This window comes from Synchiropus splendidus, chromosome 17, assembly GCF_027744825.2.
Source record: "Synchiropus splendidus isolate RoL2022-P1 chromosome 17, RoL_Sspl_1.0, whole genome shotgun sequence".
Lineage (NCBI taxonomy): Eukaryota > Metazoa > Chordata > Actinopteri > Syngnathiformes > Callionymidae > Synchiropus > Synchiropus splendidus.
In genome coordinates this window covers 14,765,181-14,792,150 of record NC_071350.1, presented here as the reverse complement: position 1 = coordinate 14,792,150, position 26,970 = coordinate 14,765,181, and the positions used below count along the sequence as shown (strand labels likewise).

General features: G+C 43.6%; 7 protein-coding genes across 7 annotated transcripts; 6 read left to right on the top strand and 1 right to left on the bottom strand.

The window, feature by feature from the left end:
- Positions 1-3,436: 3,436 nt before the first annotated feature.
- On the top strand, positions 3,437-4,378 carry LOC128748085 (odorant receptor 131-2-like). The gene has a single exon (XM_053846478.1). It carries the CDS (start codon positions 3,437-3,439, stop codon positions 4,376-4,378), a length of 942 nt encoding a protein of 313 aa, XP_053702453.1.
- Positions 4,379-6,532: 2,154 nt separating this feature from the next.
- Positions 6,533-7,474, top strand: LOC128748084 (odorant receptor 131-2-like). Its single transcript, XM_053846477.1, has one exon. It carries the CDS (start codon positions 6,533-6,535, stop codon positions 7,472-7,474), a length of 942 nt encoding a protein of 313 aa, XP_053702452.1.
- A 2,178-nt stretch (positions 7,475-9,652) lies between these two features.
- On the top strand, positions 9,653-10,594 carry LOC128748083 (odorant receptor 131-2-like). Its single transcript, XM_053846475.1, has one exon. The coding sequence runs from the start codon at positions 9,653-9,655 to the stop codon at positions 10,592-10,594; it is 942 nt and encodes a 313-aa protein (XP_053702450.1).
- Positions 10,595-12,766: 2,172 nt separating this feature from the next.
- On the top strand, positions 12,767-13,708 carry LOC128748082 (odorant receptor 131-2-like). Its single transcript, XM_053846474.1, has one exon. The coding sequence runs from the start codon at positions 12,767-12,769 to the stop codon at positions 13,706-13,708; it is 942 nt and encodes a 313-aa protein (XP_053702449.1).
- A 2,200-nt stretch (positions 13,709-15,908) lies between these two features.
- On the top strand, positions 15,909-16,850 carry LOC128748081 (odorant receptor 131-2-like). The gene has a single exon (XM_053846473.1). It carries the CDS (start codon positions 15,909-15,911, stop codon positions 16,848-16,850), a length of 942 nt encoding a protein of 313 aa, XP_053702448.1.
- A 2,077-nt stretch (positions 16,851-18,927) lies between these two features.
- LOC128748080 (odorant receptor 131-2-like) lies at positions 18,928-19,869 on the top strand. The gene has a single exon (XM_053846472.1). It carries the CDS (start codon positions 18,928-18,930, stop codon positions 19,867-19,869), a length of 942 nt encoding a protein of 313 aa, XP_053702447.1.
- Positions 19,870-25,162: 5,293 nt separating this feature from the next.
- Positions 25,163-26,505, bottom strand: LOC128748079 (odorant receptor 131-2-like). Its single transcript, XM_053846471.1, has 2 exons — positions 26,381-26,505; positions 25,163-26,093 (listed from the first exon to the last, which is right to left on the bottom strand). The coding sequence occupies exons 1-2, from the start codon at positions 26,503-26,505 to the stop codon at positions 25,163-25,165; spliced, it is 1,056 nt and encodes a 351-aa protein (XP_053702446.1).
- Positions 26,506-26,970: the final 465 nt, after the last annotated feature.

The window sequence follows — 26,970 nt, the reverse complement described above, 5'->3', positions numbered from 1 at the left end:
CATGGCACAAACATTGATCCCTCACAAGCTCTGAGCACTTCAAGCAGGTTGTTCCTGAAGTAGGCTTTTCAATGAACATGCCATCTTTTAAGGTCCAGTGCCTTATTTTTGTCCCTCAAGAGAATGAGAAGCAATTCAATGTCAGGTGTTTAGGAGACAAAGTCAGAGGCTAGATGGAGATGGTTTGGACATGTACAGAGGAGAGATAGCCAGTACATTGAGAGGAAGATGTTGAGGTTGGAACTGCCAGGCAGAAGGTGGAGAGGAAGGTCAAAGAGGAGATTTATGGAGGTGGTGAAGGAGGACATGAGGTTTGTAGGTTTGAGAGAAGAGGAAGCAGTGGACAGGGTGAAATGGAGGACGATGATCCGCTGTGGTGAACCCTGAAGGGAGAAGCCGAAAGAAAAAGAAAAAGAAGGGTGAATGACAACCAAGCAGAGCATACATTTATGGAAGGGTAGGTGATCTGCATTCCTAATAGGCCTTCACCTCAGCCCTCACTACCATGACTTTGTGAAATCCGACCAAAACAAACCCAACGCTGACACCAGTGGATGACTTTGTCAAACACTCTGGTGAATCCCAACAACAGAGCCTGCTATTGTCTCGCACCCAGCCATATAAATATGATTATCCTGTTTAAAATAGCTTTCAACTTTCTTCACTCTTTGTGTTCAGTTTAGAGCTGGGGTTGGTCTTGGACTTTAAACTATTTTTAATACACATTGAAAATTGTAAAGCTGTCAAGCTGTCGTCATTAAAACACTTTTTTGGGCTAATATTGGCCCAAAAAAGTGGCTTCATTTACCACAATCCAGTCTCTTCTGAGGTGAGGTTGCTTGGACTTTGTGAAGACCAAGGAGTCCTTTGAGTATTACCCTGCCTACTATATTCTACTGTGCTCTCACTGTGTTTTAATTGCTTTTTCAAATTCATGTTTTTGTGTTACTATTATTTATTTCTTTATTTTAGAAATATCACAAATAGAGACATCCAACAAGAGCTTTCGAGACTTTGTGGTTTACTCCCACTGTGTCAGTCACTCAACTGTTTTCCAAGTGGACGCCTGAACCCTCCTCCTGGATCTCCATCTTAAATAGGAGCTCCAGAGCTGCCGACCTGATCCTCCCTCATGGAGGAGACGCAGCATGTGTCATTGTCTTTCTTCCTCAGAAGAAATCACTCTGTTCACCTACATGACATTCATCATACGGTCTCAGAGACCAGACCATCAGACCCGTCCTCTTGTCTAATCTCTGCTGTGGATTCACTCGAGCTGTAAATAATCAGATCTCATAGTAGTGTTGCACCAGACTCTGACTGATGAGTGACTGAATGAATGTGGTAAATAACAGGCAAACAGACACTGACAAATTGTTCAAAATCTACCCCTGAACATGTTCCTGAGGCCTTTGTTAGGCAGCAGGCTTGGACTGAAGCAGGCGACACGTTTCAAGATCTAATGACATGAATGGATGAGATACTACAGAAACACAAATATTCTTATCATTAAGACGATTTAACTTTTTGTGAGACTGAGATTGAAACCCCTGTCTCTGCTGTGAATTGAGTGATGACTCCTGAAATACTTTACGGAAGATGATTTCTTGGTAATATTTGTGACGTGTAAATTGAATTTTATTGAATTATGTCTGCAATAAAAAAGTACTGGTGTTGTTTAATCTTGCTCTGTCTGCTGTGTTTTCCTTTACCATATGTGTTTTCTGTTAAGTTTTACTTGGTGAACATGTGTATGTCAGACTCCACGCTGTCTGTGTGATGGTTCCAGCACCAGGTGTGGTCACGTAACAGAAACATTCAAATCAAAATTCAGATGATGGCGATGATGCATTGTGGCTGGGAAGAGTAGAGAATCATTGTGAAAACCCAATTCAGCACAGGCCTCGAGTGCTTCCTCTGGTAATCTGGGCCTGCAGCATGTTTTTCTCAGCCAACAACTGTGTACCTCAAGCATCGGTGTGCGACTGGGGCGTGAACTTCTCGCCTCAGAAGACTCGGCACTAGATGCCGGAAACTATGTGCACAGCGCGACGCCACACGAACATGATGAATGTGGATCAGTGAAGTGTCTGATGGCGGTCTGGGCAGACAACGTTGTTCAAGAACACTTCAGATTTTATTGACAGACAGGTTTACTGAAATGAATGATCCTGCAGACTCTGGTTTTCTTATGTTAGTGAAGATTACCAGATTATTAATTGATCATTTTTGACGTCTGGAACTGAATAAAATCTTCTCGATTGTCAGTAATCTCTCACACTTTGTGTTGTGAGCGCAGTGTAAATAAATCAAGACGCTCCATATTACTCAGCTTGTTTCTACGATTTACTTGCAAAATCAACATGACAACAGTCTTTCATGTTCACTTTTGGCTGTGAAACCTCACATTCTGTTCCAGCAGTGGCAGAGGTCCATCATCAGTTTATATCTGAGATGACGATAACTCCTAGTGTCAATGTGTGACAGAGAAATAAGATGGTCAAGCCGTTGGTGATAAATAGGTTCAGGCTCCAGACGCTACAGTCACCTGGATGATGACGACTTGTATGAGATGTGCTTCGTCATGGCTCACAAACCAGCTGTTTTCCACTGAGCAGGGGGCTGGTTGTGCCGAACTGCTGGTTTCTGACCCATGAAGAACCACGTCTCAAGGATGTTGTCATCTGCCAGGAAACACTGTGGTTCTGAGACCGGACACAGCCAAACATCAACCTGACCACCTTAATTGTCAGTCAAACGTGACACATCATCATCAGCCTACGGACGTGGATAACATCTTTTGTGTTCAGATGAGAAATGTCTCCGTCTTCAACATGAAATCCACAGCAGCAGCCATTGTTCTGGTGTGGGCTTCTCCTCCTGTCAATATTCTGATTTGTGTTTATAGAGAGACCCACTGTAACTGTCAACATGAAGTTCTGGTGGACCTCTGACATGACTTTGACAGACTTATAAACTCTGATTTTAGCAGTGTACACGGTTTTCATACAGGAGTTCTGGTCGCTTGCGAACGTCACGTCTGGTCACTGATGACCATGTGTCCTGTGTTGAGGTAACAGTTGTCGACCTAAGAAGTGACTGAACTATCAACATGCTACTTTGTTCTCTCTTTGTTCTTTTCTTTTTCTTCTTTTGAGTAACAACATCACTATATTCAGAACGAGAGTGTTTGGTGGTTTACTCCCATTGTCTCTGTCGCTCAACTGGTTTCCAAGTGGACACCTGAACCCTCCTCCTGGATCTCCTTCTTAAATAGGAGCTCCAGAGCTGCTGACCTGATCCTCCCTCATGGAGGAGACGCAGCAGGTTCCAGCTGACTCTTCAACAGGGAAGGTGACTTCATCATCATGTGTCATTGTCTTTCTTCCTCAGCAATAGATGTTGAATGTTCTTCCTCTGATCCTGCAGATGTATCATGGTGTCTAACAGCAGTGTGACTGTGCAGCGTCAGTCAGAGCTGGAGCGAATCATGGTCTCTGTTTTCACTAGTGTGCCGTGTGCTGCGCTGCTAACCATTAATGCCATCATTCTGTTCACCCTGAGGAGTAAACAAGTGTTTCGAGAAACGTCCCGCTATGTTCTTCTGACTAACCTTCTTGTTGCAGACTCTCTTTTCATGATGGTGAGTCAGATCCTGTACATTCTGGCTAACTGCAGAGTTTTCTTAACATATCCTGTGTGTGGCACATTAGTCCTGTATGCTATTCTAACAGAGAGCATCTTTCCTCTCACACTGGCTGAGATGTCTATAGAGAGATATGTGGCTGTGTGTTTTCCTCTCAGACACTCCTCCATCGTCACCATGAGATCCACAGCAGCAGCCATCGCTGTAGTGTGGGCTTTCTCTTGTGTCAATGTTCTGATCCGTGTTGTGCTGATGTGTCAGTTTCCATTTGAAGAACTGGACAGTATGGACATGAATGCAATTTGTAACACCTTTGTTGTTGTCTTGTCTCCAGTGGCTGCTGAATATGATCGAGTCTACAACATCTTGTTGTTTTCCACAGCAGGTTTTACCATGACGTCCACTTTTATTGCAGTCTTAATCACAGCCAGGTCGGCCTCAGCGGAAAGAAATTCAGTCCGTAAAGTTCAGAATACTCTGCTGCTGCACATGATCCAGCTGGTGCTCGGTCTCTCCTCCAGAATATTCATTCCTTTGTCCGTGACTCTTTATCCAGTCATGCGCTGGATCAGTTTTGTCCGGATGATGAATGTCATGTATGTGTTGGTTGTTCTTCTCCCCAGATGTCTAAGCTCCCTCATCTATGGTCTCAGAGACCAGACCATCAGACCCGTCCTCTTGTCTAATCTCTGCTTTGGATTCACACTAGCTGCAAGGAATCAGATCTCATAGTAGTGTTGCACCAGACTCTGACTGATGAGTGACTGAATGAATGTGGTAAATAACAGGCAAACAGACACTGACAATTGTTCAAAATCTACCCCTGAACATGTTCCTGAGGCCTTTGTTAGGCAGCAGGCTTGGACTGAAGCAGGCGACACGTTTCAAGATCTAATGACATGAATGGATGAGATACTACAGAAACACAAATATTCTTATCATGAAGAAGATTTAACTTTTTGTGAGACTGAGACTGAAACCCCTGTCTCTCCTGTGAATTGAGTGATGACTCCCAAAATACTTTACGGAAGATGATTTCTTGGTAATATTTGTGACGTGCAAAATCACTTTAAAGTGAAATGAATTTTATTGAATTTTGTCTACAATAAAAAAGTACTGATGTAGTTTAATCCTGCTCTGTCTGCTGTGTTTTCCTTTACCATATGTGTTTTCTGTTAATTTTTACTTGGTGAACATGTGTATGTCAGACTCCACGCTGTCTGTATGATGGTTCCAGCACCAGGTGTGGTCACGTAACAGAAACATTCAAATCAAAATTCAGATGATGGCGATGATGCATTGTGGCTGGGAAGAGTAGAGAATCATTGTGAAAACCCAATTCAGCACAGGCCTCGAGTGCTTCCTCTGGTAATCTGGGCCTGCAGCATGTTTTTCTCAGCCAACAACTGTGTACCTCAAGCATCGGTGTGCGACTGGGGCGTGAACTTCTCGCCTCAGAAGACTCATCACTAGATGCCGGAAACTATGTGCACAGCGCGACGCCACACGAACATGATGAATGTGGATCAGTGAAGTGTCTGATGGCGGTCTGGGCAGACAACGTTGTTCAAGAACACTTCAGATTTTATTGACAGACAGGTTTACTGAAATGAATGATCCTGCAGACTCTGGTTTTCTTATGTTAGTGAAGATTACCAGATTATTAATTGATCATTTTTGACGTCTGGAACTGATTAAAATCTTCTCGATTGTCAGTAATCTCTCACACTTTGTGTTGTGAGCGCAGTGTAAATAAATCAAGACACTCCATATTACTCAGCTTGTTTCTACGATTTACTTGCAAAATCAACATGACAACAGTCTTTCATGTTCACTTTTGGCTGTGAAACCTCACATTCTGTTCCAGCTGTGGCAGAGGTCCATCATCAGTTTATATCTGAGATGACGATAACTCCTAGTGTCAATGTGTGACAGAGAAATAAGATGGTCAAGCCGTTGGTGATAAATAGGTTCAGGCTCCAGACCCTACAGTCACCTGGATGATGACGACTTGTATGAGATGTGCTTCGTCATGGGTCACAAACCAGCTGTTTTCCACTCAGCAGGTTGTGCCGAACTGCTGGTTTCTGACCCATGAAGAACCACGTCTCAAGGATGTTGTCATCTGCCAGGCAACACTGTGGTTCTGAGACCGGACACATTTGAAGCCAAACATCAACCTGACCACCTTAATTGTCAGTCAAACGTGACGCATCATCATCAGCCTACGGACGTGGATAACATCTTTTGTGTTCAGATGAGAAATGTCTCCGTCTTCAACATGAAATCCACAGCAGCAGCCATTGTTCTGGTGTGGGCTTCTCCTCCTGTCAATATTCTGATTTGTGTTTATAGAGAGACCCACTGTAACTGTCAACATGAAGTTCTGGTGGACCTCTGACATGACTTTGACAGATTTATAAACTCTGATTTTAGCAGTGTACACGGTTTACATACAGGAGTTCTGGTCGCTTGTGAACGTCACGTCTAGTCACTGATGACCATGTGTCCTGTGTTGAGGTAACAGTTGTCGACCTAAGAAGTGACTGAACTATCAATATACTACTTTGTTCTCTCTTTGTTCTTTTCTTTTTCTTCTTTTGAGTAACAGCATCACTATATTCAGAACCAGAATGTTTGGTGGTTTACTCCCACTGTGTCTGTCACTCAACTGGTTTCCAAGTGGACACCTGAACCCTCCTCCTGGATCTCCATCTTAAATAGGAGCTCCAGAGCTGCTGACCTGATCCTCCCTCATGGAGGAGACGCAGCAGGTTCCAGCTGACTCTTCAACAGGGAAGGTGACTTCATCATCATGTGTCATTGTCTTTCTTCATCAGCAATAGATGTTGTTGATGGTTCTCCCTCTGACCCTGCAGATGTATCATGGTGTCTAACAGCAGTGTGGCTGTGGAGCTGCAGTCAGAGCTGGAGCGAATCATGGTCTCTGTTTTCACTGGTGTTCCGTGTGCTGCCCTGCTAACCATTAATGCCATCATTCTGTTCACCCTGAGGAGTAAACAAGTGTTTCGGGAAACGTCCCGCTATGTTCTTCTGACTAACCTTCTTGTTGCAGACAGTCTTTTCATGATGATCAGTCAGATCCTGTACATTCTGGCTAACTGCAGAGTTTTCTTAACATATCCTGTGTGTGGCACATTAATCCTGTATACTTTTCTAACAGAGAGCATCTTTCCTCTCACACTGGCTGAGATGTCTATAGAGAGATATGTGGCTGTGTGTTTTCCTCTCAGACACTCCTCCATCGTCACCTTGAGATCCACAGCAGCAGCCATCGCTCTAGTGTGGGCTTTCTCTTTTGTCAATGTTCTGATCCGTGTTGTGCTGATGTGTGAGTTCCCATTTGAAGAACTGGACAGTATGGACATGTCAAGGATTTGTGACTCATTTGTTGTGTTGATAGTTCCAGTTGCTGCTGAATATGATCGAGTCTACAACATCTTGTTGTTTTCCACAGCAGGTTTTACCGTGACGTCCACTTTTATTGCAGTCTTAATCACAGCCAGGTCGGCCTCAGTGGAAAGAAATTCAGTCCGTAAAGTTCAGAATACTCTGCTGCTGCACATGATCCAGCTGGTGCTTGGTCTCTCCTCCAGAATATTTATTCCTGTGTCTGTGGCTCTTTTTCAAGTGATGAGCTGGATCAGTTTTGTCCGTATGATGAATGTCATGTATGTGTTGGTTGCTCTTCTCCCCAGATGTCTAAGCTCCCTCATCTATGGTCTCAGAGACCAGACCATCAGACCCGTCCTCTTGTCTAATCTCTGCTGTGGATTCACTCGAGCTGTAAATAATCAGATCTCATAGTAGTGTTGCACCAGACTCTGACTGATGAGTGACTGAATGAATGTGGTAAATAACAGGCAAACAGACACTGACAATTGTTCAAAATCTACCGCTAAACATGTTCCTGAGGCCTTTGTTTGAAAGGTCAGTTCTTTAGGCAGCAGGCTTGGACTGAAGCAGGCCACATTTTTCAAGATCTAATGACATGAACGGATGAGATACTACAGAAACACAAATATTCTTATCATGAAGAAGATTTAACTTTTTGTGAGACTGAGACTGAAACCCCTGTCTCTCCTGTGAATTGAGTGATGACTCCCAAAATACTTTACGGAAGATGATTTCTTGGTAATATTTGTGACGTGCAAAATCACTTTAAAGTGAAATGAATTTTATTGAATTTTGTCTACAATAAAAAAGTACTGATGTAGTTTAATCCTGCTCTGTCTGCTGTGTTTTCCTTTACCATATGTGTTTTCTGTTAATTTTTACTTGGTGAACATGTGTATGTCAGACTCCACGCTGTCTGTATGATGGTTCCAGCACCAGGTGTGGTCACGTAACAGAAACATTCAAATCAAAATTCAGATGATGGCGATGATGCATTGTGGCTGGGAAGAGTAGAGAATCATTGTGAAAACCCAATTCAGCACAGGCCTCGAGTGCTTCCTCTGGTAATCTGGGCCTGCAGCATGTTTTTCTCAGCCAACAACTGTGTACCTCAAGCATCGGTGTGCGACTGGGGCGTGAACTTCTCGCCTCAGAAGACTCATCACTAGATGCCGGAAACTATGTGCACAGCGCGACGCCACACGAACATGATGAATGTGGATCAGTGAAGTGTCTGATGGCGGTCTGGGCAGACAACGTTGTTCAAGAACACTTCAGATTTTATTGACAGACAGGTTTACTGAAATGAATGATCCTGCAGACTCTGGTTTTCTTATGTTAGTGAAGATTACCAGATTATTAATTGATCATTTTTGACGTCTGGAACTGATTAAAATCTTCTCGATTGTCAGTAATCTCTCACACTTTGTGTTGTGAGCGCAGTGTAAATAAATCAAGACACTCCATATTACTCAGCTTGTTTCTACGATTTACTTGCAAAATCAACATGACAACAGTCTTTCATGTTCACTTTTGGCTGTGAAACCTCACATTCTGTTCCAGCTGTGGCAGAGGTCCGTCATCAGTTTATATCTGAGATGACGATAACTCCTAGTGTCAATGTGTGACAGAGAAATAAGATGGTCAAGCCGTTGGTGATAAATAGGTTCAGGCTCCAGACCCTACAGTCACCTGGATGATGACGACTTGTATGAGATGTGCTTCGTCATGGGTCACAAACCAACTGTTTTCCACTCAGCAGGGGGCTGGTTGTGCCGAACTGCTGGTTTCTGACCCATGAAGAACCACGTCTCAAGGATGTTGTCATCTGCCAGGCAACACTGTGGTTCTGCGAACGGACACATTTGAAGCCAAAAATCAACCTGACCACCTTAATTGTCAGTCAAACGTGACACATCATCATCAGCCTACGGACGTGGATAACATCTTTTGTGTTCAGATGAGAAATGTCTCCGTCTTCAACATGAAATCCACAGCAGCAGCCATTGTTCTGGTGTGGGCTTCTCCTCCTGTCAATATTCTGATTTGTGTTTATAGAGAGACCCGCTGTAACTGTCAACATGAAGTTCTGGTGGACCTCTGACATGACTTTGACAGACTTATAAACTCTGATTATAGCAGTCTACACGGTTTTCATACAGGAGTTCTGGTCGCTTGCGAACGTCACGTCTGGTCACTGATGACCATGTGTCCTGTGTTGAGGTAACAGTTGTCGACCTAAGAAGTGACTGAACTATCAATATACTACTTTGTTCTCTCTTTGTTCTTTTCTTTTTCTTCTTTTGAGTAACAGCATCACTATATTCAGAACCAGAATGTTTGGTGGTTTACTCCCAGTGTGTCTGTCACTCAACTGGTTTCCAAGTGGACACCTGAACCCTCCTCCTGGATCTCCATCTTAAATAGGAGCTCCAGAGCTGCTGACCTGATCCTCCCTCATGGAGGAGACGCAGCAGGTTCCAACTGACTCTTCGACAGGGAAGGTGACTTCATCATCATGTGTCATTGTCTTTCTTCATCAGCAATAGATGTTGTTGATGGTTCTTCCTCTGATCCTGCAGATGTATCATGGTGTCTAACAGCAGTGTGGCTGTGCAGCGTCAGTCAGAGCTGGAGCGAATCATGGTCTCTGTTTTCACTAGCGTGCCGTGTGCTGCGCTGCTAACCATTAATGCCATCATTCTGTTCACCCTGAGGAGTAAACAAGTGTTTCGGGAGACGTCCCGCTATGTTCTTCTGACTAACCTTCTTGTTGCAGACAGTCTTTTCATGATGATGAGTCAGATCCTGTACATTCTGGCTAACTGCAGAGTTTTCTTAACATATCCTGTGTGTGGCACATTAATCCTGTATACTTTTCTAACAGAGAGCATCTTTCCTCTCACACTGGCTGAGATGTCTATAGAGAGATATGTGGCTGTGTGTTTTCCTCTCAGACACTCCTCCATCGTCACCATGAGATCCACAGCAGCAGCCATCGCTGTAGTGTGGGCTTTCTCTTGTGTCAATGTTCTGATCCGTGTTGCGCTGATGTGTCAGTTTCCATTTGAAGAACTGGACAGTCTGGACATGAATGCAATTTGTAACACATTTGTCGTTGTCTTGTCTCCAGTGGCTGCTGAATATGATCGAGTCTACAACATCTTGTTGTTTTCCACAGCAGGTTTTACCATGACGTCCACTTTTATTGCAGTCTTAATCACAGCCAGGTCGGCCTCAGTGGAAAGAAATTCAGTCCGTAAAGTTCAGAATACTCTGCTGCTGCACATGATCCAGCTGGTGCTCGGTCTCTCCTCCAGAATATTCATTCCTGTGTCCGTGACTCTTTTTCCAGTCATGCGCTGGATCAGTTTTGTCCGTATGATGAATGTCATGTATGTGTTGGTTGTTCTTCTCCCCAGATGTCTAAGCTCCCTCATCTATGGTCTCAGAGACCAGACCATCAGACCCGTCCTCTTGTCTAATCTCTGCTTTGGATTCACACTAGCTGCAAGGAATCAGATCTCATAGTAGTGTTGCACCAGACTCTGACTGATGAGTGACTGAATGAATGTGGTAAATAACAGGCAAATAGACACTGACAAATTGTTCAAAATCTACCCCTGAACATGTTCCTGAGGCCTTTGTTTGAAAGGTCAGTTCTTTAGGCACCAGGCTTGGACTGAAGCAGGCCACATGTTTCAAGATCTAATGACATGAATGGATGAGATACTACAGAAACACAAATATTCTTATCATTAAGACGATTTAACTTTTTGTGAGACTGAGACTGAAACTCCTGTCTCTGCTGTGAATTGAGTGATGACTCCCGAAATACTTTATGGAAGATGATTTCTTGGTAATATTTGTGACGTGCAAAATCACTTTAAAGTGAAATTAATTTTATTGAATTATGTCTACAATAAAAAAGTACTGATGTTGTTTAATCCTGCTCTGTCTGCTGTGTTTTCCTTTACCATATGTGTTTTCTGTTAATTTTTACTTGGTGAACATGTGTATGTCAGACTCCACGCTGTCTGTATGATGGTTCCAGCACCAGGTGTGGTCACGTAACAGAAACATTCAAATCAAAATTCAGATGATGGCGATGATGCATTGTGGCTGGGAAGAGTAGAGAATCATTGTGAAAACCCAATTCAGCACAGGCCTCGAGTGCTTCCTCTGGTAATCTGGGCCTGCAGCATGTTTTTCTCAGCCAACAACTGTGTACCTCAAGCATCGGTGTGCGACTGGGGCGTGAACTTCTCGCCTCAGAAGACTCAGCACTAGATGCCGGAAACTATGTGCACAGCGCGACGCCACACGAACATGATGAATGTGGATCAGTGAAGTGTCTGATGGCGGTCTGGGCAGACAACGTTGTTCAAGAACATTTCAGATTTTATTGACAGACAGGTTTACTGAAATGAATGATCCTGCAGACTCTGGTTTTCTTATGTTAGTGAAGATTACCAGATTATTAATTGATCATTTTTGACGTCTGGAACTGATTAAAATCTTCTCGATTGTCAGTAATCTCTCACACTTTGTGTTGTGAGCGCAGTGTAAATAAATCAAGACACTCCATATTACTCAGCTTGTTTCTACGATTTACTTGCAAAATCAACATGACAACAGTCTTTCATGTTCACTTTTGGCTGTGAAACCTCACGTTCTGTTCCAGCTGTGGCAGAGGTCCGTCATCAGTTTATATCTGAGATGACGATGACTCCTAGTGTCAATGTGTGACAGAGAAATAAGATGGTCAAGCCGTTGGTGATAAATAGGTTCAGGCTCCAGACCCTACAGTCACCTGGATGATGACGACTTGTATGAGATGTGCTTCGTCATGGGTCACAAACCAGCTGTTTTCCACTCAGCAGGTTGTGCCGAACTGCTGGTTTCTGACCCATGAAGAACCACGTCTCAAGGATGTTGTCATCTGCCAGGAAACACTGTGGTTCTGAGACCGGACACATTTGAAGCCAAACATCAACCTGACCACCTTAATTGTCAGTCAAACGTGACGCATCATCATCAGCCTACGGACGTGGATAACATCTTTTGTGTTCAGATGAGAAATGTCTCCGTCTTCAACATGAAATCCACAGCAGCAGCCATTGTTCTGGTGTGGGCTTCTCCTCCTGTCAATATTCTGATTTGTGTTTATAGAGAGACCCACTGTAACTGTCAACATGAAGTTCTGGTGGACCTCTGACATGACTTTGACAGACTTATAAACTCTGATTTTAGCAGTGTACACGGTTTTCATACAGGAGTTCTGGTCGCTTGCGAACGTCACGTCTGGTCACTGATGACCATGTGTCCTGTGTTGAGGTAACAGTTGTCGACCTAAGAAGTGACTGAACTATCAATATACTACTTTGTTCTCTCTTTGTTCTTTTCTTTTTCTTCTTTTGAGTAACAGCATCACTATATTCAGAACCAGAATGTTTGGTGGTTTACTCCCACTGTGTCTGTCACTCAACTGGTTTCCAAGTGGACACCTGAACCCTCCTCCTGGATCTCCATCTTAAATAGGAGCTCCAGAGCTGCTGACCTGATCCTCCCTCATGGAGGAGACGCAGCAGGTTCCAACTGACTCTTCGACAGGGAAGGTGACTTCATCATCATGTGTCATTGTCTTTCTTCATCAGCAATAGATGTTGTTGATGGTTCTTCCTCTGATCCTGCAGATGTATCATGGTGTCTAACAGCAGTGTGGCTGTGGAGCTGCAGTCAGAGCTGGAGCGAATCATGGTTTCAGTTTTCACTGGTGTGCCGTGTGTTGTGCTGCTAACCATTAATGCCATCATTCTGTTCACCCTGAGGAGTAAACAAGTGTTTCGGGAGACGTCCCGCTATGTTCTTCTGACTAACCTTCTGGTTGCAGACAGTCTTTTCATGATGATGAGTCAGATCCTGTACATTCTGGCTAACTGCAGAGTGTTCTTAACATATCCTGTTTGTGGCACATTAATCCTCTTTGCCATGCTGACAGACAGCATCTTTCCTCTCACACTGGCTGAGATGTCTATAGAGAGATATGTGGCTGTGTGTTTTCCTCTCAGACACTCCTCCATCGTCACCTTGAGATCCACAGCAGCAGCCATCGCTCTTGTGTGGGCTTTCTCTTTTGTCAATGTTCTGATCCGTGTTGTGCTGATGTGTGAGTTCCCATTTGAAGAACTGGACAGTCTGGACATGAATGCAATTTGTAACACATTTGTCGTTGTCTTGTCTCCAGTGGCTGCTGAATATGATCGAGTCTACAACATCTTGTTGTTTTCCACAGCAGGTTTTACCATGACGTCCACTTTTATTGCAGTCTTAATCACAGCCAGGTCGGCCTCAGTGGAAAGAAATTCAGTCCGTAAAGTTCAGAATACTCTGCTGCTGCACATGATCCAGCTGGTGCTCGGTCTCTCCTACAGAATATTTATTCCTGTGTCTGTGGCTCTTTTTCAAGTGATGAGCTGGATCAGTTTTGTCCGTATGATGAATGTCATGTATTTGTTGGTTATTCTTCTCCCCAGATGTCTAAGCTCCCTCATCTATGGTCTCAGAGACCAGACCATCAGACCCGTCCTCTTGTCTAATCTCTGCTGTGGATTCACACTAGCTGCAAGGAATCAGATCTCATAGTAGTGTTGCACCAGACTCTGACTGATGAGTGACTGAATGAATGTGGTAAATAACAGGCAAACAGACACTTTTGTCTGTTTGCCTCTTAGCGGTAGATTGTTCAAAATCTACCGCTAAACATTTTCCTGAGGCCTTTGTTTGAAAGGTCAGTTCTTTCGGCAGCAGGCTTGGACTGAAGCAGGCCACATGTTTCAAGATCTAATGACATGAATGGATGAGATACTACAGAAACACAAATATTCTTATCATGAAGAAGATTTAACTTTTTGTGAGACTGAGACTGAAACCCCTGTCTCTCCTGTGAATTGAGTGATGTCTCCCGAAATACTTTACGGAAGATGATTTCTTGGTAATATTTGTGACGTGCAAAATCACTTTAAAGTGAAATGAATTTTATTGAATTATGTCTATAATAAAAAAGTACTGATGTAGTTTAATCCTGCTCTGTCTGCTGTGTTTTCCTTTACCATATGTGTTTTCTGTTAATTTTTACTTGGTGAACATGTGTATGTCAGACTCCACGCTGTCTGTGTGATGGTTCCAGCACCAGGTGTGGTCACGTAACAGAAACATTCAAATCAAAATTCAGATGATGGCGATGATGCATTATGGCTGGGAAGAGTAGAGAATCATTGTGAAAACTCAATTCAGCACAGGCCTCGAGTGCTTCCTCTGGTAATCTGGGCCTGCAGCATGTTTTTCTCAGCCAACAACTGTGTACCTCAAGCATCTGTGTGCGACTGGGGCGTGAACTTCTCGCCTCAGAAGACTCAGCACTAGATGCCGGAAACTATGTGCACAGCGCGACGCCACACGAACATGATGAATGTGGATCAGTGAAGTGTCTGATGGCGGTCTGGGCAGACAACGTTGCTCAAAAACACATCTGACTTTATTGACAGACAGGTTTACTGAAATGAATGATCCTGCGGACTCTGGTTTTCTTATGTTAGTGAAGATTACCAGATTATTAATTGATCATTTTTGACATCTGGAACTGATTAAAATCTTCTCGATTGTCAGTAATCTCTCACACTTTGTGTTGTGAGCGCAGTGTAAATAAATCAAGACACTCCATATTACTCAGCTTGTTTCTACGATTTACTTGCAAAATCAACATGACAACAGTCTTTCATGTTCACTTTTGGCTGTGAAACCTCACATTCTGTTCCAGCTGTGGCAGAGGTCCATCATCAGTTTATATCTGAGATGACGATGACTCCTAGTGTCAATGTGTGACAGAGAAATAAGATGGTCAAGCCGTTGGTGATAAATAGGTTCAGGCTCCAGACGCTACAGTCACCTGGATGATGACGACTTGTATGAGATGTGCTTCGTCATGGGTCACAAACCAGTTGTTTTCCACTCAGCAGGGGGCTGGTTGTGCCGAACTGCTGGTTTCTGACCCATGAAGAACCACGTCTCAAGAATGTTGTCATCTGCCAGGAAACACTGTGGTTCTGAGACCGGACACATTTGAAGCCAAACATCAACCTGACCACCTTAATTGTCAGTCAAACGTGACGCATCATCATCAGCCTACGGACGTGGATAACATCTTTTGTGTTCAGATGAGAAATGTCTCCGTCTTCAACATGAAATCCACAGCAGCAGCCATTGTTCTGGTGTGGGCTTCTCCTCCTGTCAATATTCTGATTTGTGTTTATAGAGAGACCCACTGTAACTGTCAACATGAAGTTCTGGTGGACCTCTGACATGACTTTGACAGACTTATAAACTCTGATTATAGCAGTGTACATGGTTTTCATACAGGAGTTCTGGTCACTTGCGAACGTCACGTCTGGTCACTGATGACCATGTGTCCTGTGTTGAGGTAACAGTTGTCGACCTAAGAAGTGACTGAACTATCAACATGCTACTTTGTTCTCTCTTTGTTCTTTTCTTTTTCATCTTTTGAGTAACAATATCACTATATTCAGAACCATAATGTTTGGTGGTTTACTCCCACTGTGTCTGTCACTCAACTGGTTTCCAAGTGGACACCTGAACCCTCCTCCTGGATCTCCATCTTAAATAGGAGCTCCAGAGCTGCTGACCTGATCCTCCCTCATGGAGGAGACGCAGCAGGTTCAAACTGACTCTTCAACAGGGAAGGTGACTTCATCATCATGTGTCATTGTCTTACTTCATCAGCAATAGATGTTGTTGAAGGTTCTTCCTCTGATCCTGCAGATGTATAATGGTGTCTAACAGCAGTGTGGCTGAGGAGCTGCAGTCAGAGATGGAGCGAATCATGGTCTCTGTTTTCACTGGTGTGCCGTGTGCTGCGCTGCTAACCGTTAATGCCATCATTCTGTTCACCCTGAGGAGTAAACAAGTGTTTCGGGAAACGTCCCGCTATGTTCTTCTGACTAACCTTCTTGTTGCAGACAGTCTGTTCATGATGATCAGTCAGATCCTGTACATTCTGGCTAACTGCAGAGTTTTCTTAACATATCCTGTGTGTGGCACATTAATCCTGTATACTTTTCTAACAGAGAGCATCTTTCCTCTCACACTGGCTGTGATGTCTGTAGAGAGATATGTGGCTGTGTGTTTTCCTCTCAGACACTCCTCCATCGTCACCTTGAGATCCACAGCAGCAGCCATCGCTCTAGTGTGGGCTTTCTCTTTTGTCAATGTTCTGATCCGTGTTGTGCTGATGTGTGAGTTCCCATTTGAAGAACTGGACAGTATGGACATGTCAAGGATTTGTGACTCATTTGTTGTGTTGGTAGTTCCAGTGGCTGCTGAATATGATCGAATCTACAACCTCTTGTTGTTTTCCACAGCAGGTTTTACCATGACGTCCACTTTTATTGCAGTCTTAATCACAGCCAGGTCGGCCTCAGTGGAAAGAAATTCAGTCCGTAAAGTTCAGAATACTCTGCTGCTGCACATGATCCAATTGGTGCTCGGTCTCTCCTCCAGAATATTTATTCCTGTGTCTGTGGCTCTTTTTCAAGTGATGAGCTGGATCAGTTTTGTCCGGATGATGAATGTCATGTATGTGTTGGTTATTCTTCTTCCCAGATGTCTAAGCTCCCTCATCTATGGTCTCAGAGACCAGACCATCAGACCCGTCCTCATGTCTAATCTCTGCTGTGGATTCACTCGAGCTGTAAATAATCAGATCTCATAGTAGTGTTGCACCAGACTCTGACTGATGAGTGACTGAATGAATGTGGTAAATAACAGGCAAACAGACACTGACAAATTGTTCAAAATCTACCCCTGAACATGTTCCTGAGGCCTTTGTTAGGCAGCAGGCTTGGACTGAAGCAGGCGACACGTTTCAAGATCTAATGACATGAATGGATGAGATACTACAGAAACACAAATATTCTTATCATAAAGACGATTTAACTTTTTGTGAGACTGAGACTGAAACCCCTGTCTCTGCTGTGAATTGAGTGATGACTCCTGAAATACTTCACGGAAGATGATTTCTTGGTAATATTTGTGACGTGCAAAATCACTTTAAAGTGAAATGAATTTTATTGAATTATGTCTACAATAAAAAAGTACTGATGTAGTTTAATCCTGCTCTGTCTGCTGTGTTTTCCTTTACCATATGTGTTTTCTGTTAATTTTTACTTGGTGAACATGTGTATGTCAGACTCCACGCTGTCTGTGTGATGGTTCCAGCACCAGGTGTGGTCACGTAACAGAAACATTCAAATCAAAATTCAGATGATGGTGATGATGCATTGTGGCTGGGAAGAGTAGAGAATCATTGTGAAAACCCAATTCAGCACAGGCCTCGAGTGCTTCCTCTGGTAATCTGGGCCTGCAGCATGTTTTTCTCAGCCAACAACTGTGTTCTTCAAGCATCGCTGTGCTACTGGGGGGTGGTGCATCTGGGCATGAGATTCTCGCCTCAGGTGGCTTGGCAGTAGATGCTGGAAACTACTGTACAGCGCGACTCCACACAAACATGATGAGTGTGGGGCAGTGAAGGGTCTGATGGCTGTCTGGGCAGACAACGTTGCTCAAAAACACATCTGACTTTATTGACAGACAGGTTTACTGAAATGAATAATGAATTAGAGCGCCACTAGCTGAGAAGACAAAAAGGACTTTGCCTGAGGTGCAGAGGTTTGAGGCTGCACAGGAGGGGGCGAATCAAACTCATGCCACCAAGACAGAATCTGCCCTAACGGAAAGTAGCATTGTCATTTCCCCATGTGTGTCCTAACTCCTTACCCTCTCGGAACATTGAATCCTTTGAAACACCAATAGGTCAACATGCAAGGCTGACTTTGCTATCAACATTGGACAGAGGGTTCTTAGCCAATGTCATGCTTGTCTTAGTTTGGGTCCTGGTTTGCTTCTTGCCATACAGCCTTGCATCTCTACGCCTCAGGCTGTCATCTTTTCTCCACTCAGCTGGGGGCAGTATGTGCCGAAGTGCTGGTTTCTGACCCATGAAGAACCACGTCTCAAGGATGTTGTCATCTGCCAGGCAACACTGTGGTTCTGCGAACGGACACATTTGAAGCCAAACATCAACCTGACCACCTTAATTGTCAGTCAAACGTGACGCATCATCATCAGCCTACGGACGTGGATAACATCTTTTGTGTTCAGATGAGAAATGTCTCCGTCTTCAACATGAAATCCACAGCAGCAGCCATTGTTCTGGTGTGGGCTTCTCCTCCTGTCAATATTCTGATTTGTGTTTATAGAGAGACCCGCTGTAACTGTCAACATGAAGTTCTGGTGGACCTCTGACATGACTTTGACAGACTTATAAACTCTGATTTTAGCAGTGTACACGGTTTTCATACAGGAGTTCTGGTCGCTTGTGAACGTCACGTCTGGTCACTGATGACCATGTGTCCTGTGTTGAGGTAACAGTTGTCGACCTAAGAAGCGACTGAACTATCAACATGCTACTTTGTTCTCTCTTTGTTCTTTTCTTTTTCTTCTTTTGAATAACAGCATCACTATATTCAGAACGAGAGTGTTTGGTGGTTTACTCCCATTGTCTCTGTCGCTCAACTGGTTTCCAAGTGGACACCTGAACCCTCCTCCTGGATCTCCATCTTAAATAGGAGCTCCAGAGCTGCTGACCTGATCCTGCCTCATGGAGGAGACGCAGCAGGTTCCAGCTGACTCTTCAACAGGGAAGGTGACTTCATCATCATGTGTCATTGTCTTTCTTCATCAGCAATAGATGTTGTTGATGGTTCTCCCTCTGATCCTGCAGATGTATCATGGTGTCTAACAGCAGTGTGGCTGTGGAGCTGCAGTCAGAGCTGGAGCGAATCATGGTCTCTGTTTTCACTAGTGTGCCGTGTGCTGCGCTGCTAACCATTAATGCCATCATTCTGTTCACCCTGAGGAGTAAACAAGTGTTTCGGGAGACGTCCCGCTATGTTCTTCTGACTAACCTTCTTGTTGCAGACACTCTTTACATGATGATGAGTCAGATCCTGTACATTATGGCTAACAGCAGAGTTTTCTTAACATATCCTGTGTGTGGCACATTAGTCCTGTATGCTATTCTAACAGAGACCATCTTTCCTCTCACACTGGCTGAGATGTCTATAGAGAGATATGTGGCTGTGTGTTTTCCTCTCAGACACTCCTCCATCGTCACCTTGAGATCCACAGCAGCAGCCATCGCTCTAGTGTGGGCTTTCTCTTTTGTCAATGTTCTGATCCGTGTTGTGCTGATGTGTCAGTTCCCATTTGAAGAACTGGACAGTCTGGAGATGTCAAGGATTTGTGACTCTTTTGTTGTGTTGGTAGTTCCAGTGGCTGCTGAATATGATCGAGTCTACAACCTCTTGTTGTTTTCCACAGCAGGTTTTACCGTGACCTCCACTTTTATTGCAGTCTTAATCACAGCCAGGTCGGCCTCAGTGGAAAGAAATTCAGTCCGTAAAGTTCAGAATGCTCTGCTGCTGCACATGATCCAGCTGGTGCTTGGTCTCTCCTACAGAATATTCATTCCTGTGTCTGTGACTCTTTTTCAAGTGATGAGCTGGATCAGTTTTGTCCGTATGATGAATGTCATGTATGTGTTGGTTATTCTTCTTCCCAGATGTCTAAGCTCCCTCATCTATGGTCTCAGAGACCAGACCATCAGACCCGTCCTCTTGTCTAATCTCTGCTGTGGATTCACTCGAGCTGTAAATAATCAGATCTCATAGTAGTGTTGCACCAGACTCTGACTGATGAGTGATTGAATGAATGTGGTAAATAACAGGCAAACAGACACTGACAAATTGTTCAAAATCTACCCCTGAACATGTTCCTGAGGCCTTTGTTTGAAAGGTCAGTTCTTTAGGCAGCAGGCTTGGACTGAAGCAGGCGACATGTTTCAAGATCTAATGACATGAATGGATGAGATACTACAGAAACACAAATATTCTTATCATGAAGAAGATTTAACTTTTTGTGAGACTGAGACTGAAACCCCTGTCTCTCCTGTGAATTGAGTGATGACTCCCGAAATACTTTACGGAACATGATTTCTTGGTAATATTTGTGACGTGCAACAACACTTTAAAGTGAAATGAATTTTATTGAATTATGTCTACAATAAAAAAGTACTGATGTAGTTTAATCCTGCTCTGTCTGCTGTGTTTTCCTTTACCATATGTGTTTTCTGTTAATTTTTACTTGGTGAACATGTGTATGTGAGACTCCACACTGTCTGTGTGATGGTTCCAGCACCAGGTGTGGTCACGTAACAGAAACATTCAAATCAAAATTCAGATGATGGCGATGATGCATTGTGGCTGGGAAGAGTAGAGAATCATTGTGAAAACCCAATTCAGCACAGGCCTCGAGTGCTTCCTCTGGTAATCTGGGCCTGCAGCGTGTTTTTCTCAGCCAAAAACTGTGTACCTCAAGCATCGGTGTGCGACTGGGGCGTGAACTTCTCGCCTCAGAAGACTCAGCACTAGATGCCGGAAACTATGTGCACAGCGCGACGCCACACGAACATGATGAATGTGGATCAGTGAAGTGTCTGATGGCGGTCTGGGCAGACAACGTTGTTCAAGAACACTTCAGATTTTATTGACAGACAGGTTTACGGAGATGAATGATCCTGCAGACTCTGGTTTTCTTATGTTGGTGAAGATTACCAGATTATTAATTGATCATTTTTGACGTCTGGAGCTGATTAAAATCTTCTCGATTGTCAGTAATCTCTCACACTTTGTGTTGTGAGCGCAGTGTAAATAAATCAAGACGCTCCATATTACTCAGCTTGTTTCTACGATTTACTTGCAAAATCAACATGACAACAGTCTTTCATGTTCACTTTTGGCTGTGAAACCTCACATTCTGTTCCAGCAGTGGCAGAGGTCCATCATCAGTTTATATCTGAGATGACGATGACTCCTAGTGTCAATGTGTGACAGAGAAATAAGATGGTCAAGCCGTTGGTGATAAATAGGTTCAGGCTCCAGACGCTACATTCACCTGGATGATGACGACTTGTATGAGATGTGCTTCGTCATGGCTCACAAACCAACTATTTTCCACTCAGCAGGGGGCTGGTTGTGCCGAACTGCTGGTTTCTGACCCATGAAGAACCACGTCTCAAGGATGTTGTCATCTGCCAGGCAACACTGAGGTTCTGAGACCGGACACATTTGAAGCCAAACATCAACCTGACCACCTTAATTGTCAGTCAAACGTGACGCATCATCATCAGCCTACGGACGTGGATAACATCTTTTGTGTTCAGATGAGAAATGTCTCCGTCTTCAACATGAAATCCACAGCAGCAGCCATTGTTCTGGTGTGGGCTTCTCCTCCTGTCAATATTCTGATTTGTGTTTATAGAGAGACCCGCTGTAACTGTCAACATGAAGTTCTGGTGGACCTCTGACATGACTTTGACAGATTTATAAACTCTGATTTTAGCAGTGTACACGGTTTTCATACAGGAGTTCTGGTCGCTTGCGAACGTCACGTCTGGTTCACTGTTGACCATGTGTCCTGTGTTGAGGTAACAGTTGTCGACCTAAGAATCAAGTGACTGAACTATCAACATGCTACTTTGTTCTGTCTTTGTTCTTTTCTTTTTCTTCTTTTGAGTAACAACATCACTATATTCAGAACGAGAGTGTTTGTTGGTTTACTCCCATTGTCTCTGTCGCTCAACTGGTTTCCAAGTGGACACCTGAACCCTCCTCCTGGATCTCCATCTTAAATAGGAGCTCCAGAGCTGCCGACCTGATCCTCCCTCATGGAGGAGACGCAGCAGGTTCCAGCTGACTCTTCGACAGTGAAGGTGACTTTATATTCATATGTCATTGTCTTTCTTCATCAGCAATAGATGTTTTTGAAGGTTCTTCTTCTGACCTAGCAGATGCATCATGGTGTCTAACGGCAGTGTGGCTGTGCACCATGTCATCGTCACCATGAGATCCACAGCAGCAGCCATCGCTCTAGTGTGGGCTTTCTCTTTTGTCAATGCTCTGATCCGTTTTGTGCTGATGTGTCAGTTTCCATTTGACAAACTGGACAGTTTGACCATGCACAGACTTTGTAGCATATTTGTTTTACTGTTTACTCCAGTCGCTGCTGAGTATGATCGAGTCTACAACATTATTCTGTTTTCTGCGGCAGGTTTTACTGTGACCTCTACTTTTATTGTGGTCTTTAACAAAGCCAGGTTGGCCTCAGCGGACAATAGTTTTGCCCGCAAAACTCAGAGTACTCTGCTACTGCACATGATCCAGCTGATCCTTGGTCTCTCCTCCACCATTTTCTATCCAGTGTCTGTGGCTCTTTATCAAGTGATGAGCTGGATCACATTTGTCTGTATGATGAACGTTGCTTATGTGTTGGAAACATGCAACATCTGGTCTACAAACTCACATGCTAGGGCTGTCACTCTATCAGGGGGTTTAAAACAACAACAACAAAAAAAAAAACGACTGAATCCTGAGGCGTATACACAATAGCTCGAACTGGTGCCAGCACCAACGGGTTCACATGTCAACTAGACTGAAATCCTGCTGTCGCGCTTTATCTTCATCACAAAATGGTCTGGATTAGGCACCAGTCAGAATTTTCCCTCACAGAGTGTCACAAGGATCAGAAGAGAGCTAGTTCAAGTGCCCTGAATGCAGCATGTAACAATAGATTACAATGATATGTGTTGAGCTTACAGTAATCACTGGGAGGCGCTGGCGACCTGGCCACAATCATCATGAAGACAAAATCTGACAGCCCTCAAGCATGTATATACATACATTTCATTTATCTTTCAGACCTTATTTATTGTGTTGTTAAATAAAATAAATCACAACTTTAAAATCGTTGTTTTAGCTGCTCATTTATTTCACTCAATGCGGCAGGCAGCCTTTACAATTGTTTGTATTCCCACCGCAAAGATAACAGTCTGGAATCAAACAACATTACACAGCAAATATATTTTATTTTAAAAGTTTTTGCAAATCAGTAAAAGTTTATTTATTTATTTGTTATCATGAGACGTGCTACTTGCAAGTGAGTACATCAAACAGCAATATGTGCGCAGTGCAACTTTCATATGTATTAGATACTGAAGCAGACTGGAAAATTTGAGTCCCTTCCTGCATTCATGTGATACTGAAAGAAAGCTAAGCGCATATAATATTTACATTGAATAAAATACATGAATTATAAAATACTGCTGCGGGTGGCTGCCACGCCCTGTGTGTGTCCACGTGCACTGTGGCTCGGCATGCGCTCAGCACACCATGCTGTCTAGTCACGTCTCGAGGGAGGAGAGACACAATAGCCAGATCTTGTTCATTTTAAAGTGCAACTAGTCAAGGGGGCCACAACAAAGAGGCTGAAGAGTCACCCTGAACTTGGTTGATGGGACTATATGAGGCCCAGCTGACATCATCACAGAGCGCCAAACCACTGGCAAAGCTTGTTTGGGCTCATCAGAACTGGAGCTAAATCTGGGTAACCGGAGCATCTATAGCCCATTTCTCGGCACTCAAGTTCATAATATCATGTCTCCACCATATTCAATGAGATTCCCTAAAAGTTTTGCATTTCTTTCTCACTTTAAACAAGAGCTTTCCCCAAACTTGATCTTCTTAGTGTTATTCTACCTTTTTTTGGTCACTGAAAACACCTCGAGGCTCACCACCAAAGAAACCCATTTTAACTTGCGAAAATATTTAGCTACTGACACTCGACTATTTCCACATGCTATTTGCAGAAAATGCATCTGTTTAAAAATGTCTCCAGAAAGGGGAGGGCAATATGCCAAAACATGCCATGATTTATGAATTGATTTTGAATCAATGTTTCGATTTTATCAGAGTTTCACATGTATTATTGAGACTTTTGCTGGCAAGTTTCTGGTCAGTGTTGGTCCTAAAAGGAATAAAGAAGAATCTGACAATTCAAGCCAAATAACTTTATTCTTCTAGTGATGGGAATTTGCAGAACAATCTTTTCCGTTCTTTCCCTCAGCTTGCTTGATAATTACAGCACACCTGGCGAGTTCTCGCTGAACACTGGTTGAAAAACGCTCTTAGCTTCTGATTCACTTTTTTGAGAGATGTCATCTTTAATTCAGCCTACTGACTATTAGTTGCTGCACTGAATACCTCAGACACTGGAGGTCACTACAAATCATTGATGAAATCTGGAAGTTTGATCAGGCATTTTACAGACCGCTTCAGATCAAAATTACTCAATGGATGGATACAGAAAACCGACCGGAATGATTCTAGATTATACATTAGACAAAATGAGTTTATGAAAAAAGTCTTTATTTTGTCTTGTAAAAGTAAAAACTGATTGTTTGTTTCTTTTTTGAACTCTTGTTAATCCAAGCAGGATAGACCAGTAAGTGCATAAAATGACTTATTAACAACAAGCGAAACAAGAACAAGATGGACATTAGTGAGAAATGTAAAACACGCAGTTAAAATACTAGGCAGGTAGAAAGGCCATCTGACCTGCAACAGCAGGACTGAAGCTGTTGCTGTTTTAACAATGACTGACACAAACAAACAAGATATTATGGAGCATGACCGTTGAAGCTCGGAGGCCAGAGTTCAGTCGACCTGTTGCATCTCCTCCATGATTAAACTTTTGGCTCAAGTTGTTCAGTCATAACTGCTGTATATAATCGACATTTGATCAGTTACATGGATACTTTGCTGTTCAAACTACAACTACTACCACCAGAAATAATAATAATGATTATTGGCAAATTCAAACTGCCCAGTATTATGTTTTATTATTTCCACCTTGGAAAATGTGAAGGATAATGTGAAGCTTGACCATGCTGCAGGTGTCTGTACAGAGTGGGTGTGGCACTCCTCACACAGATGGCAGGCTGGAGTTGCACCAGAAAATGCACAAGGCGAACCATATCGCGTTAATATTGCAATATATATTGCAACAGGAAGCAAAATAAGCTGCCATGACAGTTTTTTAAAACACCATCCAGCCCTTTGCAGATCACTACTACGATGAGATCTGAGTCTTTGCAGCTAGTTTGACTCCACAGCAGAGATTAGACAAGAGAACGGGTCTGATGGTCTGGTCTCTGAGACCATAGATGAGGGAGCTTAGACATCTGGGGAGAAGAACAACCAACACATACATGACATTCATCATCCGGACAAAACTGATCCAGCTCATCACTTGAAAAAGAAACACTGAGACAGGACTGAATATTCTGGAGGTGAGAATGAGCACCAGCTGGATCATGTGCAGCAGCAGAGTATTCTGAGCCTTCCGGGCTGATCTCTTGTTAGTTGAGGCCGACCTGGCTGCAAATAAAATTGCGATAAAACTAGAAATAACCACAAAACCTGCTGCAGCAAACACTAAGATGTTAAATGCTCGATCATACACAGCAGCCGCTGGAATCAGAAACATAACAAATGTGTCGCAAACTCTGGACATTTGTAAGGTTTTCAGTTCTTCAAATGGAAACTCATTAATTAATGCTACACGGATCAGAACATTGACACAAGAGAAAGCCCACACTAGAGCGATGGCTGCTGCTGTGGATCTCATGGTGACGATGGAGGAGTGTCTGAGAGGAAAACACACAGCCACATATCTCTCTATAGACATCACAGCCAGCGTGAGAGGAGGAACGCTTTGAGGAAGGGCTATGGACAGAATCAGAACTCCACACACAGGATAGGACAGAAAAACTCTGCAATTGGCCAAGATGTACACCACCTGACTCAGAAGCATGTAGGTGGAATCAGAAATGAGAAGGTTAGTCAGAAGAACATAGCGGGACGTCTCCCGAAACACTTGTTTACTCCTCAGGGTGAACAGAATGATGGCATTAACGGTTAGCAGCACAACACACGGCACACCAGTGAAAACAGAGACCAGGATTCGCTCCAGCTCTGACTGACGCTCCACAGCCACACTGCTGTTGGACTCCATTATGCAGGATCAGAGGAAGAACCTTCAACATCAATTGCTGAGGAAGAAAGACAAAGAAACAGGATTATAAAGTCACCTTTCCTTGTTGAAGACTCAGCTGGAACCTGCTGCGTCTCCTCCATGAGGGAGGATCAGGTCGGCAGCTCTGGAGCTCCTATTTAAGATGGAGATCCAGGAGGAGGGTTCAGGCGTCCACTTGGAAACCAGTTGAGTGACAGACACAGTGGGAGTAGACCACCATGCTCTGAGAGCTTGTTTTCTGGGTGATTAAACACCAGAGAATACAATTGTTGATGTTTTCCAAAACATAATGCAACCGAAGTTGATGAAATTTCGAAGAGAGGTTCCTGTTTTAGTTCAGTATTATTGTAAAAAGCATGTTCCTTATTCTTTATCATGTCACTTTGTCATACCAAGTAATCACACCATTGAGAAATCTAACCGTCGACTTGGGAAGCAACATAGACTGACAATGAATTTCATTTAGCAAGATTTGCACCCTGGCAGAAAAAAAAGAAGTAGAAGGAGACCCATGGTGAAACCATATTCTGGTGTGGTTTGGCCCTCTGGTTCCTACCACTGCAAGACAATGCCAGACCTCATGTGGCTGGAGTACAGTTCCTGCAAGGTGTTGATGCTATGGATGCGCCCAGCCGTGAATCCAATGGAGCCACATTGCACACCAGACTGTCCAGGAGTTGGTCCAGGTCTGGGAGCACATCGTCTGCCACCTCATCAGGAGCAAGCCCAGTTCATACAGGCATGTGGAGTCCATACACACTGCTGAGCCTCATATTGACTTGTTTTAGTTTTTTTCCACTTTAATTTTGAGTGTGACTCCAAATTCACACCTCCATGGGTTA

Excerpts from the sequence above, each read along its gene's own strand:
- LOC128748085 (XM_053846478.1), top strand. The coding sequence starts at position 3,437 with ATGGTGTCTAACAGCAGTGTGACTGTGCAGCGTCAGTCAGAGCTGGAG.
- LOC128748084 (XM_053846477.1), top strand. The coding sequence starts at position 6,533 with ATGGTGTCTAACAGCAGTGTGGCTGTGGAGCTGCAGTCAGAGCTGGAG.
- LOC128748083 (XM_053846475.1), top strand. The coding sequence starts at position 9,653 with ATGGTGTCTAACAGCAGTGTGGCTGTGCAGCGTCAGTCAGAGCTGGAG.
- LOC128748082 (XM_053846474.1), top strand. The coding sequence starts at position 12,767 with ATGGTGTCTAACAGCAGTGTGGCTGTGGAGCTGCAGTCAGAGCTGGAG.
- LOC128748081 (XM_053846473.1), top strand. The coding sequence starts at position 15,909 with ATGGTGTCTAACAGCAGTGTGGCTGAGGAGCTGCAGTCAGAGATGGAG.
- LOC128748080 (XM_053846472.1), top strand. The coding sequence starts at position 18,928 with ATGGTGTCTAACAGCAGTGTGGCTGTGGAGCTGCAGTCAGAGCTGGAG.
- LOC128748079 (XM_053846471.1), bottom strand. The coding sequence starts at position 26,505 with ATGATAAAGAATAAGGAACATGCTTTTTACAATAATACTGAACTAAAA. Across the intron at positions 26,094-26,380 it reads CAACAATTGTATTCTCTGGT|CAGTGTGGCTGTGGAGCGTC; the intron begins GTTTAATCACCC and ends GGAGTCCAACAG.